Source organism: Orycteropus afer, unplaced genomic scaffold, assembly GCF_000298275.1.
Source record: "Orycteropus afer afer isolate SDZICR_OR568_19922 unplaced genomic scaffold, OryAfe1.0 scaffold00053, whole genome shotgun sequence".
Classification (NCBI taxonomy): domain Eukaryota; kingdom Metazoa; phylum Chordata; class Mammalia; order Tubulidentata; family Orycteropodidae; genus Orycteropus; species Orycteropus afer.
The window spans coordinates 7,197,498-7,214,781 of NW_006921640.1; the positions used below are offsets into that span (position 1 = coordinate 7,197,498).

General features: G+C 36.9%; 1 protein-coding gene across 1 annotated transcript in view; it reads right to left on the reverse strand.

Annotated features, from left to right (window-relative positions):
• The window catches only part of ELP3 (elongator acetyltransferase complex subunit 3), a 181,708-nt gene that overhangs the window by 142,614 nt on the left and 21,810 nt on the right, over window positions 1-17,284 (reverse strand). The window contains exons 4-7 of the mRNA XM_007938728.2: window positions 16,238-16,308; window positions 13,979-14,042; window positions 10,657-10,725; window positions 5,446-5,600 (exon numbers count right to left, since the gene is read on the reverse strand). Of these exons, the coding sequence (XP_007936919.1) occupies window positions 5,446-5,600; window positions 10,657-10,725; window positions 13,979-14,042; window positions 16,238-16,308 (359 nt within the window). The remainder of the gene's footprint in view (window positions 1-5,445; window positions 5,601-10,656; window positions 10,726-13,978; window positions 14,043-16,237; window positions 16,309-17,284) is intronic.

Sequence of the window (17,284 nt, forward strand, 5' to 3'; positions counted from 1 at the left end):
CTGGTGCGGGATCGGGCAGTGTTTCGTTCTGCTGTGCATGGGGTCGCTATGAGTCGGAAACGACTCGACGGCACTTAACAACAACAACAACAACAATGTGCCAAGAACTGCTTTAATTACAGGGTAATGCAAAACCACCTCAGATTCGTTCAAAATGTAGCTTACTTATTACCTTGCAAAAAACTCTTTAAGAGGTGTGACAATTTGAACAACTTCATAATTAGTTATATGACCCTCCACCTTATCTGCCCTGCTCTAAAAGCAAAGCCAGAAAAAGCCTAAAATGGTGTGTGTGTGTGTGTGTGTGTGCAAGGTGTGTGTGTGCAAGAATGAATACCATACCAACCTTTAATGATGTTCTTTCTTTAAATTTTCACAACTAGCACAGTTTCAGCAAACTGCTTCATCCCTCTATTTAAAACAGGGATAATTTAAATACATAACTCAAAGCCTTACTGTGAGGATTAAATAAGTGACTGAAACACCTAGGACAATGATGGAAACATTGTATACAGAGTAAATGTAAACATCTTCTTTTGCTCCTATTTCCCATGTCCTTTTCTCCTCACCTGTAATACCTATAATTAGATGATGATCATTCTACATGCATTTATACATATATGTAAATATACACAAAACTTATAGGATCATTCTATAAGAACTGCTCTGAACACTCAATCTGAACAGGGGTGGGAAGGCAAATGGGACTGTTCCCAGAATACATACATGTTTGACAGAGGCTATTGCTACCTATGTATTGACAGGTGCTGCAAATATACCCATGAATGCAGTAGGTCATACTGGGGACAAAGTTATGAAAATGTCTTAGTCATAACCAAACACCTTGAGGGAATGAGTCACTGGGTATGGAGGCTCAGGATCTTAGTCTTGGGGGACATTAAGGTCAACTGCCATAACAGTCCACAAAGACAATGTTCTACATCCTACTTGGGTGAGTAGCAATTAGGGTTTTAAAAGCATGTCAGCAGCCATCTAAGTAACTATTGGTCTCTTCCTGTCTGGCAAAGAACAGTGAAAAAAAATCAAAGACACAGGAAACAATTAATCCAAAAGACTAAAGGAACACATGAACCCCAGTCTCCACGACCCTGAGACCAGAGAAGAACTAGATGGCATCTGGCTACCACTATTGATCACTCTGAAAGGGATCACAATAAGAGGTCTCAGATAGAGTGGGAGAAAATGTGGAACAAAACTCAAAATCATAAAAAAATCCAGGCTTACTGGTCTGATGAAGACTGGTAGAACCCCTGAGACTATGGCCTTTAGATATCCTTCAAGTTGGAACTGAACTTGATCCCCATGACTCAACTGTCAGCCAAATGACAGGCCTATAAAGTGAACAGTATTATTAGGAAGGTATATACTCATTAGAACAATCAAGCACATGAGACCAAGAGGACAGATTTTGCCCAGGAATAAAGCTAGAAAGATGGGAGGGAATGGGAAGTAAGGATAAATGGTAAGGGTGGGCACAGGGAAGAAGTGGGAAGAATGCTGTTGTTGGGATTGCAGTAAATGTCACAAAAAAGAATGTATATGAATTGTTGAATGGAAAACCAATTTGCTCTGTGAACTTTCACCCAAATCACAAGTTTAAAAAAAAAAGCTCTAAACCTTGCTTTTTCACTTAGTACACCTTGAGATCTGACACTTTCCCATTAGGTAATCCATCCATTTATATGGCTGTAAATATCATTTATGAGCTGATAATCCCTAATTTTATATTGCCAGCCCAGACTTCTCTTGTATACCTAACATCCTAGCTGGTATTTCCACTTGGATGTATCAGGGGTGTTTCAAACTTAAGATGTCCAAAGTAAAACTCTTAATTTTCTCCTACAAAACTGCTCTTCCTTGCCATCTCAGTATACAGCATGACATTCCAACCATTTTCTAAAGCCAAAATCTGGTGTCCTCTTTGATTCCTTCCTCTCCCTTATCCCTCAATAGCCAATCCAAAGTCCTGTCAGTTGCATCAACAAAATAAAACTTTAATCCATCTTCTCTTCCTTATCACTATTGCCACCACCCTCCTGAGTTAGGATGGATAGCTTCCTCTCTGGTATTCCACCTTCTCTTTCATATCCCTCTAATCCATTAACCAACGATAGCTAGAATGACCTTCATACTTAGCAACTAGAATGTCACCCCCTGCTTAAACCTAATCATCTACTTCCTATTATATTTCAAGTAAAATTTGAACTCCTCAAAATCATGTATAATCTAGCCCTTGCCTAATTCTAATCTCATCTCATGCCATTCTCTCCCTTACTCATTGGGATCTAGCCACACTTGCCTTCTCTCGGGTTTTAGAACATCCCAAGGTCTTTTCCATTTTAGTGCTTTTGTCGTTGCCATTCTTCCTGCTTGGAATATTCTTTCTGCTCTTGGCCTGACACTTTCTTATACTTCAGGTCTCAGCTTAACTATCACCACTTCATCTAAAACAAAACTCCTTTTATTCTTTATCATAGTAACCTATTTCCATCATTAGCACTTATTCTTTGTTATTTGTCTGTTAATAAGTAGAATGTCAGCACAAGGGAAATGATAGAATCTGTTTTGTTTACATGTTGTTCCTCATGCCTAAAAAGTGCATGGTACACAGTGGTGTCTAAATAAACATTTGTTAAATTTAAGAGGAAATAGTACACAAGAGCTACCTACTCATCTGTCAGTTTGTCATACTGTAGTGGCTTAAAGCACTTACAAGATTAAAGATTATAGCCTTACGGATTATACCTCAACATAAAACAAAAATCCTCATAACTGGACCAGTAAGAAATATCATAATAAACAGAGAAAAGATTGAAGTTGTCAAGGATTTCATTTCACTCGAATCCACAATCAACACCCATGGGAGCAGCACTCAAGAAATCAAACAATGTATTGCACTGGGAAAACTGCTGCAAAAGACCTCTTTAAAATGTAAAAGAGCAAAGATGCCACTTTGAAGACTTAGGTGCACCTGATTCAAGCCATGGTATTTTCAATTGCCTCATATGCATGTGATAGCTGGACAATGTTTAAGGAAGACCACAGAAGAACTGATACATTTGAATTTTGAGTTTTGGTGAAGAATATTAAATATAACATGGACAGCCAGAAGAATGAAAAAATCTGTCTTGCAATAAGAGCACAGTCAAAATACTTCTTAGAAATGAGGATGGCAAGACTTTGTCTCGTATACTTTGCACATTATCAGGAGGAAGTAGCCCCTGGAGAAGGACATTATGCTTGGAAAGTAGGTCAGAGAAAAGAAGAAAAAGAGGATGACCCTCAACAAGATGAGCTGACAGAGTGGCTGCAACAATGGGCTCAAACACAGCAACAATTATGACGTGCAGGACCAGACAGCGTTTCGTTCCGTTGTGCACTGGGTTGCAAGAGTTGGAACCACCTTGACAGCACCTAACAACAACAAAAACTACCCAGGTGTTCCTGAAACTATTGAAAAGAAAAACTGTTTTAAGACTTCCACTTCTTAAGTCATTGAAGTATGTATGAAACTTTAGTATTCTTCCTGATAAAAACTGAGAAGTTATCAAAAGAACGTTTAATTCTGTTTTGTCAATTAGAATTGAACTAGGAGGAGTAATGATTGCATTTACAAGTATAAGTTATTTAACAGTTATTAAATAATGTCATTTGTTTGTTGATTTAATAGCAACTAAGTATTACGGTGGTTCTCCTATTCCTCTTTTAGTGTGGGCCGAAAACTCAGCTAGCCCAAGTAAAACTACGACTGCAGTTGAGATTAGCGTAAGGCAAAAAGATCTTCACAGATCACACCTGTGAATCACTCGTTGAGAAGACTACTATGACAATGGCCATACTCATTTTTTTAAAAAAGAATTATTTCAATAAAAACAATCTTTCTCCATAAAACAGAAAACACTACAGGCAAACCTTGTTTTACTGCGCTTCACTTTGTTGTACTTCACAGACACAGTAATTTTTACAAATTGAGGGTTTGTGGCAACCTTGCATCAAACAAGTCTACTAGCATGATTTTTTCAACATCATTTGTTCACTTTGTGACTCTGTGTTATGTTTTGGTAATTCTCAATATATTTCTAACTTTTTCATAATGTTATTCTACACTCAATAGACTATAGTATAGTGTAAACTTTTATATGAACCCCAAAAAAACTAAACCCATTAATCATCAAGTCAGTTCTGACTCGCAGCAACCCTTAGAGGGTTTCCAAGGCTGTAAATCTTTATACAAACAAGTTGCCACATCTTTCTCCCGTGGAGCTGCTGGTAGGTTTGAACTGCCAACCTTTTGGTTAGCAGCCAAATGCCTTAACCACTATGCCACCAGAGCTCCTTTGTATATGCACTCAAACCAAACCAAACTCACTGCCATTGAGTTGATTTTTACTCATAGCGATTCTCACTGGGTTTCATGACTATAAATCTTTATGGAAACAGACTGCCCCATCTTTCTTCCACATCACCAATCTTTTGGTTAGCAGCCAAATACCTTAAGCCCTACACCACCAGAGCTCCTTTCATATGTACTAGGAAACCAAAAAATGTGTGTGACTCACTTTATCATGATACTTGCTTTATTGTAATGGTCTGAAAACAAACTCACAATATCTCTGATGTATGACAATACAAGAAATAAGAATGTGGATGAAGAGCAAAAGAAATTGTCATATGCTGCTTCAAAGAGGATAAATTGACAACCACTTGGAAAGTAAAGTGATGATATATCAAGGAAAGTCAAAGATGCAATACCCTTCAGCTCTGCAGAGACCCAGAGAAACCACAGTTATCTTTAGAGATATATATAAAGAAGTTCATTTTATCAAGCTTTAGAGTAGGAAGAAATTATAAACATCCTTGACAGAAGATTGGATAAATAAATTGTAGTTTTTTCTTCCCCACAATAAAATAGTATATAATAGCACATGAGAGTTTAAAAACAAACTAGAGCTGCTAGCAGCCATGAGTCAAACTGACTCTATAGCAACTAACAGCAGCAGCAGCAATGTGGCTAAATCTCAAAGCCATAATGTTAAACAGAAAAACTAAGCTGCAAAATGAAATCTACTAAGTGATATTATGTATATGAAGTTTCAAAACACGCACAAATACTATTATATTCCATATATATGAATATATCTATATTTTGTGCATATGTGTATACACAAATAAATGAAATAAACTCTCATACAACAACGAGAAACAAACTCAGGAAAATAGTTAGCTGTATGGAGGAAAGAGCATAGGGGGATCAAGAAAGGCACAAGGTTTTTGACATTCGGGTTTTTGTACACCTGAAATATTTCATAATTTTAAAAATAGCAAAAAATAATGAATATCTCATGTTGAGAATATTCAATTACAGTTTGTTAGCACAAAGTTTACCCAGAAAGACTGATTTAAGATAAAATAAAGGTTTCTTACTTGACTGCCTCGTAAATATTGTTGGAAGTATGTCCTGATAAGGCATCATGTAAATTTCGAATAAAATAATCTCTGTATTCTTCTGGAAGGGCCATAAATGTTCCACCCATCACAATGAACTCTACTTTATCCACACTGTGACCCAGTTGTTTTAACTGAAAAACATAATTCATCAGCATTAGAAAGCAATAGTCACATACCCTAAGAGGATGTTGCACATTTCTAACTTTATCTTGCAATGTTTTTATCAGTAGTTTTAAAATAAAAAGCAATTAAACATATTTAGATAATTCTGTGGAATTTAAAAATACATACAATTATAGCTCAAATAAGGAGGGAGAGTGAGAATTAAAAGTAATAAACAAGAAGCTTCACTTCAACATCTACAGAGCCAAATGGAAATTTAAAAATAGTAGAATATATACTACCAAATACAAAGACAAGTATCTATTCATTATAACTAAATATTTATTGATCGTATGTTTTATGTCAGACTTTGTAGTAGGCCTTGGGGACAACAAAGATGATATGCTATATAATCAGGGCTTGATGGAAATGAAAGAAAAAGAACACTAGGGAAAAAAAGCTTTTTTAAACTGACTGTGAAGATTCAGTGCACAGGTGGCACCTCAAGTCTGCTTTCTTGAGGGGAAAAACAAGAAAATGTCTGAAAATTGACTAAATATGAAATATATCATCCCTATTAGGAGACAAAATAGTACATATCTTTCATTTGTCAACTAAAATGAGCCAAGATCCTAATTTTCAAAAACAAGTATTTAAATTTCTGACCATAATGTTAGGCTTGAGAAACAAGATCAAACAGACTACTTGGTTATGAACTAGAGTTAACACACTACGTAAAGGAATTCTACACATAATTTGGACACAAAGGCACCTCTCTTTATACTTGTTTCTTCAAATGGGAAAAAACAATTATACGTACATATATACATGCATAGGAGCTCTGGTAGCATAGTGCCTAAGGCATCTGACTGCTAACCAAAAGGCTGGCAGTTCAAATCCACCAGCCACTGCTCAGAAGGAAGGTTGGGCAATCTACTTCTGTAGTGATACAGCCTGGGAAACCCAAGGACGGGTCACTATGAGTCACATGTGACTCGATGGCAATGGGTTTGGTTTTTATATACATGCATATGGACATATACACACATACGTACACACATCAGTACTAACAGAATATTCTATCTCTGTATCTATGGCTGTTAACAAGGGTTAAGTCATTCTAGTACCTTTTTCAAAATTAACTTGCCAGGACCCTTACCAGACTTAATCAGAATCTCTGGAGGTGAAACTCTGATTTGTACTTTGAGAAAATAACTCAAGTTACTGATGGTTAAGAAAAGAACCACTGTTCTATATCAGTTTCTAAGCCATTTAAAACCAATGTTCCTTTCAAACTCTATTCAAACATTAATTTTGTATTTTAAATAAATATCATAATTTTAAAAAATCAAAAGCATGGTAAGTTTACAATATACCTAAGTGAAAATTAGAATTGGATGATATTGTCTAATAACAACAGTTAAGTACCCAGATTCAACTTATCCACTATCGCATATACACACACACACACACACACACACACTGTATTTTAACAAAAATAGTGTGTTCATACATTTTTGCAAACAACACACCCTCTGCATGTTATTTTCACAAGCACATTATACCAATATTTTTTACATGTTTGCCAACCTCAATTTCAATTTTTATTTTCTGTCCATTGGATTTAAGGGTAACAGGATAAAACTGATCTCATGGAAACTTCATTTAAGGTAGGTATGTTCCTAAACTAAGTGCAAACAATGGTGAACTGAATGGGCCAGTGATGGAAATGGCATACGACGTGAAAACTAAAAGATATAAATGCAAAAAGAGCTAGCTATTAGTAAGTAAGAAATGATCCTATGCCTAAAACTAAAAGAACAAGATGTTGTTTGTATGTTATTGCTTTCCTAATTCTTAAACAGGAGCTCTGGTAGCATAGTGCCTAAGGCTCTCTTACTGCGGTTTGGATTTGCATCTGGTAGCGTAGTGCCTAAGGCACTTGACTGCTAACCAGAAGGCTGGTGGCTCAAACCCACCAGCCACTCCTCGGAAGGAAGATGGGGCAATCTACTTCTGTAGTGATACTGCCTCGGAAACCCAAGGAGGGGTCGCTATGAGTCGGGTCCAACTCGACGGCAAATAACAACAACAATTCTCAAACTGAAACTAATTTTTGATAATCAATGTCTTTGAAATCAATAAATAAAAGTCACTAGAAGAAATTCTGTTTTCATCTTAAAGGCCATTTTGTATATTCATTCATCATCATCATCATTTATCCAACTCCTGGAACCCTTCAAAGTCTGGTCCCTTTGTCATTATCATTGTTGAAATATATCAGAGCTCAGATATTTCAGAGTGACAGATGCTCTTCTGTAACTTCTGAACTGATATCATCTCTGCCTTCTGTGTCTTCATCTTCATCTTCAGCATTCTGCGGGCACACAATCCTAGCTTTCTGAAGCTGTTGAGGATGGTTTCTAGGGTTATTTTTCCCAAAGTGGAAGCTATTCACTTCCAGACTTCTGGAAACGTCACCCGTTTCAGTTGTCTTGATGGTGTAAACACATGAATCCCAGACTCCGTTGATTCATACCACTCTTCTCAAGAAAGTCTTGAACAGGTTGGTTGACTGCTGTATCTAGTAGCTGCAGTTTTCAGTAAGGCCACCAGATATGACAGCTATATGAGCACCAGGTAATTTATTTATTTTTTTTTTTGTGAGTAGTCACAGCATCAAAAGTTAGTAAAGTTGTCTTCAAAAAGAATCCTCCCTGCCTGGCCTTATAACATTTATCTATTTATCTACCCATACTTTCTTAATAACACAGTCTATCCACCCATCCTTTCTTACTACAATGAACAACCACACAAGTGGGCAGTTTTTTGCAAGGCTGCAAGGCATGGTAACTCTCTTGAAAATCACCACTAGCTTTAACTTCTCTCCACTCACAGTACAAGCAAGGACTTCAGAGAAGGAAGCCCTCTCGTACCCAGTGGTTGTTAGTGGCTACAGTTTTCATACCTAAAGTAGTTATAGTCCTGGTGGCCGAAATGTTGAAGGACACTGGAATCTCATCCATATTAATTATATCCATTCCGGAGATACCAAGTTCAGAGATTTCTTTTATGACAAAAACACAGAAGTTACCATCTTTTGCTCTCAGTCATCTGGACGTTGCTGACTTACAGTGGTTCTCATTCTCACTGAAAGGCCATTCCTTTTCATGAATTTAGAAATGTAGGTGAAACCTGCCTTGAAATCTGGGATTCCTCCTTCATTTGCCAGAACTTCACTTTGATCTGAATTGCGACAGTAGAGATATCTTGATTTTGTTTCCTTAGAGAAATAATCCACTCTTTCAAGTTGTTCTCCAATCAGGCCACTTTGCTCTGGGCCACAATATGTCTATTTTCAAGGACTCCTTTTCTCCAGTTCCTTTTCTTCCTTTCTTCATTGGAGAAAGATTGAGATTGACTCTCCTACTTCGAACTCTCTCGCTGCTGCTCTGTTGCTTGTTTCTTCTGCCCTCACAACAACTTTCAGTTTGAAGTCAGCGGTTAGGACTTTTAGGACTTGTGTTTAATTCCTGATATGATCTGAAAGAGTTCTAAGATTTAGACTTATAACTTAAAAAAAAGTTCACAATTGACAACTAGCTGGTTTTAGTAAAGGATTGCAAAATTCAAATGTGAGGTGTACAAGAAGGAAGAGTCTTTTTATATTCTCGCAAGCATGACTAAGGTGATTTGTGATCACTGATCAAAGACTTGGCACTAATAAAGACAATATTAAACATGAAATAAGCAGGCGTGACATAGCTTAATGGTTTCACTTAAGATGATCTGAAAAGGTTTTCACATTCAACTGCTGAGCTGAGTGATCCTATATCAATTTTGCTTTAACCCCTCCATTTAAAAGGAAGAGTTGGAAGACAACTGTGATAATTAAACCAATGCAGACTGAATTGAGATTCCTATTGATAGCTACTCGATGCCATTTATGCCATTCAGGCTTCACTTTGTTTACATTTTCAATTGACTGCATGTGATTTATGGACAGGCTTCAGTAGGTTCAAGGTTCCAAATGAAGACTCAAAAGTGATGAGGATATAAACTTAATTTAATAGAAAAAAAAAAAAACACAGTTCCAACTGTTTATTTTCTGATTATCAGGGTACTACCAAACTCGATCTATGACTTCTTCACCATGGCTTATACCTTGATTACACAAATATGATCAAAAATATAATTTTTGGAATATTGACTGAGGGTGAATAAAGGCAAAATTCACTTCTGGAATGTCAGGGGACATGAGCGGTATATGTCTGGGTACACTATGCTAGAACATTTTTACATAATTTCATCATTTTTGTCTGTTGTATGAGTGTCCGATTTATTTACGTGGGTGTGCTATTTGTGAAAAATATGGTATTACTTTCGATTTTAGATATTCTATTTGTCTTATATACTACTGCCAACAACCACAGACCTCCTTGCATTTTAAAAATTAGACAAGTTTCAAATAAAAGTGCAAGCAAAGAAAACCTATATTAACGTTCAGAGTGCTTTAACAGGTCATTATATGGTTCTTGTTTCTAATTAGTTATACTGAAGTATAATTTACATACAGTGAAATCCAGTAACTTGAGGTATATAATTTGATTAGTTTTGATAAATGTATAATGATGTGCAACTGCCACCATTATCATGATACAGAACATTTCCACAACCCCCAAAAGTTCCTCATATCCTTTTGTAGTCAATTCCCTATCTTACTCCCAGTAAACCAGTCACAATGCTTATTGATAAGGCTTATGGAGGTTAAAAATCATCCTACCTACCTACTGTCTGAGAACTTTCACATATACTCTACAAATTTCATACTATAAATGACTTTCCATAAATTGAAAGAAATTTGGGAAAACAACTCTTTAAAGAAAATAATACACACTCTAAAGAAAGAGGTGGTTTTGACTTTGTTAGGCACTGTAACACATCTCCCTATCTAGGACAGATATGAAAAACTTATAAAGGAGAAAAACATTGTTTTAGTACTTATTTCAGGCTCAACCCAAATCAAACAACAATAATTTCTTATTAAGTAAAAATTCCACTTTCAAAACAGTTTTTTAAATTTACCTGTTCTATTCGGTGTCTCGTCTGTAGAAAAGGGTCATATCTAGCACGGATAGCTCTCATGGAGGTTGGCTAAGAAAATAAGAGAAAAACATCCTGTTATGCCCATATGTGAATTAAAAATAAAAGTAGTTTCAAAACGGTTGTATTAAAAATAAAATTATCTATGCTTTGGAATACTAAAAACTTGGCTTGTGACCCTTTCTTCCTCTGTCTTATCAGCATTCAGAATAACATGCTGAAAATCATCAGGCTAGTCTACATACCCACGTCATAAGTATCTCAACACCAGGATGTCTCCTTGGATCATATTTATCTCTTGTGTAAGTACCTACTGAATCCCAAGGGTCACCAAATTGTTATGCCACTGATAACTCACAGATGTGCATAAAACCGCAAACCAAACCCACTGCCACTGAGTCTATTCCAACTCATCGCAACCCCCACTGGGTTTCTGAGGTGGTAAATCTTTATGGTAGATTGCCCCATCTTCCTTCCATGGAGTGGCTGGTGGGTTTGAACTGCCAGCTTTTGAGTTAACAGTCAAATGCTATAGGAACTGCGCCACCAGAGCTCCTTACAGATGTGCATATATATGCAAAAGAGTTATGTGGCAGGGGTAGGAGGAGAGGGGAAGGAACACTGCAAAAATTAGAAAAATAAAATACTAATAATAATGAAAAAATAAGACTTATATGGTAAAATAACCTTTCAAGTAAAGTTATTAAATACAGCACAGTCTGAAATGGCTTAACGAGGTTTTATGCTACTGCTAAATAATGGAATACTCTACCATCATGAAACAATGCACACCCAACTCCATACTTACTGACATGGTTAGTTTCCAAAGATGAACTTATTATGTAAAAACTGGCATTATGTTAAAGTGGAGGGTGACCACATCAAATCACAAAATGGAAGATAACTACAATACTACACAGCTCCCAAATTATATCATTATATAACCACTAAGCCACTGAGAAGCTCTGGTAGCATAGTGCCTAAGGCACTTGACTGCTAACCAGAAGGCTGGCAGTTCAAATCCACCAGCCACTCCTTGGAAGGATGGTTGGGCAATCTACTTCCGTAGTGATACTGCCTTGGAAACCCAAGGAGGGGTCACTATGAGTCAGGTTCGACTCAATGGCATATAACAACAACAACAAGAAGCCACTGAGAAACATGGCCTAGTCAAATTGATACATAACCTTAACCACCACAGCCAGCATTACTCTTGCTTCACACCTCAGAGTTCATTACTGTCAGATGTACACTGTTAATGTGCAAAATAGTTGGCTTTTTTGCTACTGTTATAAATGCAAAATGTCATGTAGCAAGACAGCTGATAAGTGACAAATAGGTGTGATAAGATCTGTTGTAAAAAGGCAAGGTGTAGAACAATGTTCTAATCTCAAAACATGTATAAAAAGGAAGGATAAAGAACATGTATAATCTTGTATCTCCATATATCCATAAAATATTTTGAAGGAATATATAGGAAGTAGCACTGACTGCCTGTGGGAAGAAAAGGATGGCTAGGGGATAGGAGTTAAGAGACTCCCTTTCCACTGAATAATTCCCTTTATATTTTTAAAATGGTGAACCATGGAAAATCAGGAAAAAATGAAAAACTGTACACAAAAAGAAAAAAAAGTATATGATTTGCTAGCTCCTGATCTCTTTTGAAGAGGGCTAGCTCCTTCAACAGCCTCCTTACTGGTCTCCTGCTTTCATCCTTGTCCTCACTCTAATCCTTTCTCCACATAGCCATCTAAATGATCTTTGAAAAACCCACATCTGATTATATCATTCCCCTGGTCTAAACCCTAATGGCTTCTCATGTCACCTATAATAAAACCCCAACTTTCACCCTGACTTACCAATTCCTACCTGATCTATCTCTCCAAACTCATGCATCCACTTACCCACTATGCTACAGAATATCCCAAGGTCATTTCTACTTTGATGTGTGTGTTCTAGTTATTCTCTCTGCTAGAAATACTCTCGATATTCTTGTGGCTCCTTCATGTCATTTAGATCTCAGTTTAAATATCACCTCCTCAGAAAATCCCTTCATAACCAACACAAAGTATCAATCCAGCTACTATCTATCTCTATAAGCAGTTGTAATTCTCTATTTACCATTCATTAGTAGAGGTAGGCCCTAACTTATAATGTGTTCTAGTTACAACAAACCACACCTAAAACTATCTTTGGGTGTTTTTGTTTTTGTACATCTTGTTAGTAATATGTACTACATACAATGCTGCAGCATATAATTTGCTAATGTTACCATTCTCAGGTGTTCACTTGCAGATGTTCAATTTTATGATTTATTGCTCAAAACACTGTAGTTTTTCTAAACTCAGAGGCTTCAGTTGCTTGAAAACATGGACCCAAACACTGATCACATTCCTAAAGTCAGTGATAGGCAGATTAAGGAAGCAATGACATGTTATCATAAAATATACGAAATAACAGAGAAAAGGACCATACAAACAACTCTCACTAATATTCTGACTACAAGCACCATGGCCATTCCCAGGGGTAATCCAGATCCAGAATATTCTACAAGTGGAATTATTACCACAACTGACAAAATGCCAACATCGTCCAACTCCTCTTCATCTTTGGAGTAAATTTTTATGGTTTGTGTATTTTTTTAATGTATATATGGATGGGTGAAAAAAGTATGTAAGTTTATATATAATGTTCCCAGTCCCCAAAGACAACTAAAGATTAGATTCATAAAGATTGATAATAAAAGGCAGTATTAATTAAAACAAAAAAGAAGAAGTATTTGACTTATGTCAGAACCGACTTAAGTCAAAAAGACCAAACAGAACCCTGTCGTAAGTTGGGGACTACCTGTACTGGTTATTTTTCTTGTTCATTTTCTTTACTGTCCATCTTCTATTGTTAGAATGTAAATCTCATAAAACTAGGGACCTTGTTTGTTTTGTTCCTTGCTAAAAAGGGAGTATAACATAGTGATGAGGAGCACTACCGAAAGGACAAAATTTAGTTCTGTCCCTTACTAGGAGTTGTGTAAGCCTTCTATGCCTCGGTTTGCTCATGTATAAAACTGAGATAATAATAGTTTCTATCTTCAAAAGGTTGGTGGAAAGTGGAGTAACCACAAAAGGTTAGTGGAGACTAGAACAATGGCACTTGTAGAACTCAGAAAATATTTGGTGAATATGCAACTTTTGCAATGAGGAAAATAGTACAAAATAAAAATTTTAAGAAAGCAAGTACTTATAAAAGCACATCAGAGGTAAACTATGATGTAACACTTCATCAGAACGATTTTAAATTACTTTACCTCATATCCAGTGTAAGACTGAGTTGAATACTCAAAATCTGAATCAGGTCCACCAGGGCAATATCTGTCAATGCAACAAACAAATTAAGATGTCAGACATAAAACTTAGTTCAATAGTCTAGTTCAAGTATCTACCAAACCAAACCAAACTCACTGCCATCAAGTTGATTCCAACTCATAGTGACCCCTTTTGGGTTTCTGAGGTGGTAAATCTTTACAAAAGTAGATTGCCTAGTCCTCCTTCTGCGGAGTGGCTGGTGGGTTTGAACTGCCAACCTTCTGGTTAGCAGTCAAATGGCTTAGGCCACCAGTCTCCATAAAATTCTAAAATCAAAGAGCTTCATTTTCAAATCCTAACAGAAGAGCCTACCTTTGCAGTACCTGCAAATAATGTATTTTCTACTAATAATTAAACAAGATAAATACATAAAAGAACACTATTACATTCACTTCCAAAATACAGAAGTCACTATAACTTTAAAGGTTTAACTTCTAGGGCCACCAGCCACTCCTCGGAAGGAAGGGGCAATCTACTTCCGCAGTGATACTGCCTCAGACACAAGGAGGGGTCGCTATGAGTCGGGTCCGACTCGACGGCAAATAACAACACGTTTTGGTAGCGTAGTGCCTAAAGCACTTGACTACTAACCAGAAGGCTGGCAGTTCAAGCCCATCAGCCACTCTTCAGAAGGAAGGTTGGGCAATCTACTTCCATGGTGATACTGCCTTGGAAACCCAAGGAGGGGCCGCTATGAGTTGGGTCCGACTCAACGGCAAATAGTTAAGTTTTCTTTAAGTTTGGACTGATATAGTGCTTTCTCAGTAACCACAGGCAAGGAAATCTTTTTCCCTTTTAGCTTTCCTACCTAGTTTCGTGCATATTCTTCTGCTATGTTTTCGTAATACCTAAATGTAAGCAGTCTAAAAGTTATTATTTATTTATTTATTGTGCTTCAGGTGCAAATTTGTAGAGCAGAATTTGTTTTACATTCAACATTTTGTGTACATTTGGTTTCACTCCCCAATTACCATCCCCAATCCTAACCCAGTCTCCTCCCCTCCTTTTCCAGTACCCCCCTACACCCTGTGCCCCACATAGTTATGCAGTCCTCTGTGTCCTGCATTTCCTCCTGTGATTGATTACTCCAAGGGATGTATCTCCACAGAGTATGTGGGTGCATCACCATGGGTTGAGTGGTCTGCGTGTACATCTTATTTACTAATTGGGCTAAAAGCCAGTCCCTGGAAGTGAGTTTTATTCCAGCCCCAAAGTGCATCCCAGGGCCATAGTATTGGGGGGGGGGTCCGACCAGACTCCATCTATCTGACCAGTAATTCTGGTCATCACTGTGTTTTTGGATTTTGTTCCACATTTTTCCTCCCACTCTATACAGGATCTCCAGTTTTGATCCCTTCCTGAGTGGTTGGCATTGGTAGCCAGGCACCATCTAGTTCTTCTGGTCTTGAGAGCCATCATGTCCTAGGGCTGATTATTTCAAAATGCTCTTGGCTTTTTGCACTCTTCTTTGCTTCTGACGATAAGAGACCATTAGCTGCATCTTAGATGGCCACTTGAAAGCTTAAGACCCCAGTCACTACTCACCAAGATAGGCTGTGGAACAAGATTTTAATGTATTTTGTTGTGCCAATTGAGTCTGGTGTCCCCCAGTACTATGGTCCTGAGTTGGTAGATCCGTTGGCTCTCACTCCCAGTGTCTGGCTGTCTGTGAGGGATTGCTCTATGTCTGTCTTCTGCTGTTTCTGTAAGGATTGCAGGTATTTTTTATCACTGGTATCTGTGCAAGATTAGACTCAGCTGAATCTATCCTTGGTCTAGAGTATAATACTTTTCACTGAACCCCCATCTGATCTTCTCAGATGTTTATGTGTTCATCTAAAAGTTATCTGTATGGATAACTTTCTATTTTGATACTTTTCTGATCCAAATTCATTTTAAATTCCTAACAATTGGAATTTAGGCAGTTCATATTTCTATGTTTCATTTGTTAATAGAATGTCTACTGTTTTAAGTTCTATAAGCTATGTATTTTTTCCTTATATGTTTTAATAAATTAAAATCTGTATATGTTCCATTTTTAAAGTATTGAAATATCCTATCAATTGTTAGTTGTTTCTAACAACTAACTTATGAATTTATTAAATGGAAGTTTTTACCAGCATGCATTGATCAAGGACTATAGGGGACTTAGTTCAATTAAAACACACATACATGCAATTTATCAAAATCATTGTACTTACACACATATATTTCCTGTAAAATTGATGTGCGGACATCTATGGGGTTTGCACATCACAGCCACAACAGCAATCTATGAAAGATTAGTTAAAAAGCTATTATGGAATATTTAATACACAATTCTGGAAAGTGGTTCTCCTTTAGAAGTAGAGAGAAGAATGCAATCCCAGGCTGTCACACAGGGAACTTTGAAGCCATTAGTAATGCTGTACTTCTTAAGGTGGGCAGTGGGCACAACAACAATCTCTTTTCAATATTATTCATTATATGTGCTAATTTGTATTATATTGTATCTTACAGTAAATTAAGTGTAAAATAAAGTATTAATAATTTTTAGAGCCACAGTGATTCCTATTCTCTCTGATATGCTGTTTAACTAAATTAACCTACAAGAAAAAAATTACTTTATACAAAGTTATATATATAAGCACTAATCTTTGTAAATCAAACAGTTCATAATAGATCTTAACCTGTAGAGCAAGGACTAATAAGCTAAGAACTAGACTTTATAGAGTCTGTGTGGAAAATATTCTCGGAGTGGTCTGTCAGAGCTGAAGTGGGATGAGAAGGATATCCTAAGAAAGGAAGTGATGGCAGAGATGGAAGACTGGTTAGATATGGGGAGTGCAGTTGGTCAAATAAGGATATATATTAAAGCTTATGCTAGCCAGGTCTCTTGTCGTCAGAGGATGTTATAAATATGGAAAGGGAGAGAGCTAAAATAAATTCTGTGGGATGGGGGAAAGGAGAAGCTCTTGTTTGGGGGGTACTACATTTATGCTAATGGCAGTGGAAAATTTTAGAAAAGGATAGCAATAATGGTGGCACAACATGAAAAACAGCATCAGCATCCCTGAGCTATAAATGTGGAAGTTGTTATACTGGCAAATGTCTTGTTGTGTAAGTTTTCACCATAATGAAAGTGGAAAAAAAAAATCTGTGGGAGGCTGGGCAAGATGGCGGACTAGGCAGAAGGATTGCACAGACCCTCTTCAACAAAGAAAAGGGAAACCAATTAACACAGACACAGAAGATAATCTTGGACCCCT